Below are 2070 nucleotides of genomic sequence, written 5' to 3'. Positions count from 1 at the left end.
TGGACCTCAGGGGTGAAGTCTTTGGGGAACATGATGGCCATGACCACGAGGATGTTGTGAGAGAGAATCTGTGAAAAGAGCATAATGAAATTTAAAACATGATCACGCATTAAACCCGCTGAGTGTATAAAATATCAAAAGGCTCCAAGAACCACAAGATGCGGTCTATATAATTAGAACTCGACACGAAAGCCAAAGAACCACAAACTACCATCTTCCCCTTTCTCCTCTTCCTCCTCCGCTCTATCCTCTACACTGACGTGTGAATCATCATCTATGACATCTACCTTGAAGTTGGCAGGGTCCACTCGCAGAGTGAAGGCATGCAGCTCACTGAGGTTCAGGAGACCCGCATTCAGGTCTTCAATTTTCAGCACAGCATCTGCAACTCCACCCATCACGCTCTTTCCGTGTTTCTTCACAGGCTCAGATCCGGGACTCAAGTCATTCCAGTGGGAGAAGTAGGTCTTGGTCTGCGGGTACACCACCAGCATCCTGAGTAACACATGAGAGTGAGTGAATAAACGGGAAGCAAAAGGCTGAATATAATTTTTTTTAAACAAAACAGGTATTTTAGGAGCATGCTCGTGCAGTTTGAGGTTGTATTTACCTGGACAGAGCATCACTGCCGATTTCCGCAGCCTTGCCAGACGCTTTAGCCCAGAAGGCTCTGACTGTGTCCTTGTCCTTAGCGGTGAGACTCATCTTCCTTGACGCTTGTTTGGTCGAATGCCGATCAGCCTAAACTTTGGGTATTTTATACATGAAACAGCGCATGGGCACACCCGGGCCACCTCCAAGATAGGCTGATTTGGACAGCTTCCAAGTGATGTGTTGCAGCTTGCATGAGATAAACCTCTCATGAAGACTAGTTTGAAACATGCTGAAAAACATGGCCACTTTATGCTGATCACATGCAGTTTTTTGCATTGCATACATTATTTCCACCTATTCTGAAATGGTGTAGTTCTGCATGGGGTCCTTATATACTGGGGTCTTTATTCATTAAATTGCATGAATTGGTTATGACTGGAAAGCTGAGACTCTTGTGGTTTCAATAAGCACAAGTGTATTTATGTGTGATGATGTTAGTGCCCATAGTAATAATCATTTCACATAGTGAGACAATTTTTTGGCACTTGACCTTAAATGACCCGTTTTGACCTAACACCGCTTTACGGCAGTTCATGACATAGTCACGAAATAAATATTGGTTTAGTGTACAAAAACACAAACTGTCCGGTTTTTCGTTTGTGCACCACAATCTGTGTAACAAATGGTATCAAACCCAAAGTAAATGAAACTTATGAGACTTATTTGAGAATGGGAATGGAGATATATCCAATATAATGTTGTAAACCGTTTCACAATGTATTAATAAATAAATTGGTTTGTAATAATGATTTATGACTTGGACAAGTTGACATACAGCGATGAGATGCATCTCAAATTAATCTTCAGGTTCCCTCTCAGATGATTTAAGGCTTCTGTTGACCTGCTATCACCCTCTAAACATACCCTGTCCCCCACCCATACTCTTACAAAAATGGTAGGTGTTAACACTGCTATCCTAATGTTGCTTAATGTAACACACCCATCAATATCTATTTCCGCTGATTTGAAACAATCTAAGCATTGCAGATTAGCCCTTTCTTTATCAATTTCTTAAAACCGTAATACTCGGCCAACCCACTTCCCCATTCAATCCAATGATTGGACAGGATTACAATCGCATATTTGAGGGAGGAGTTAAAGGGTTCTTTAAAAAAAGGGCCTCATGTAGGCTACTGACCCACACAGTAGTGGAACAAATCTACAGCCGACAAAATGGTTGAATGGACAGACTTCGAGCGCGCCACCATCCAGGACATCTTCTCCAAGATGGACTATGAGGTCGTGGGTCCTGCAGCTCTTTCCAGGTGAGACATTGTTTCTGTTTTGTATGTTTTCCTTCACATAAATGTGTAAAAAGAAGTGCATTACCAAATCATTTTTAAAATTTTGAGTTGTGCATGTTTTTCCGTGTTTCCTCAGGTGTCTGATCGTCTACCCCTGGACTCAGAGGTATTT

General features: G+C 42.0%; 1 protein-coding gene across 1 annotated transcript; it reads right to left on the bottom strand.

Annotated features, from left to right (window-relative positions):
- Positions 1-5: 5 nt before the first annotated feature.
- LOC116380586 (hemoglobin subunit alpha-1) lies at positions 6-758 on the bottom strand (the record flags this gene model as incomplete). Its single annotated transcript, XM_031842486.1, has 3 exons — positions 611-758; positions 288-495; positions 6-68 (listed from the first exon to the last, which is right to left on the bottom strand). Coding segments are annotated over exons 1-3 (366 nt in total), but the record flags the coding sequence as incomplete, so codon positions are not given.
- Positions 759-2070: the final 1312 nt, after the last annotated feature.

This window comes from Anarrhichthys ocellatus, unplaced genomic scaffold (genome assembly GCF_004355925.1).
Source record: "Anarrhichthys ocellatus isolate YVR2014 unplaced genomic scaffold, GSC_Weel_1.0 scaffold7816, whole genome shotgun sequence".
Lineage (NCBI taxonomy): Eukaryota > Metazoa > Chordata > Actinopteri > Perciformes > Anarhichadidae > Anarrhichthys > Anarrhichthys ocellatus.
The sequence above is the reverse complement of the archived record's forward strand: the minus strand, read 5'-3'. Positions and strand labels throughout refer to the sequence as shown.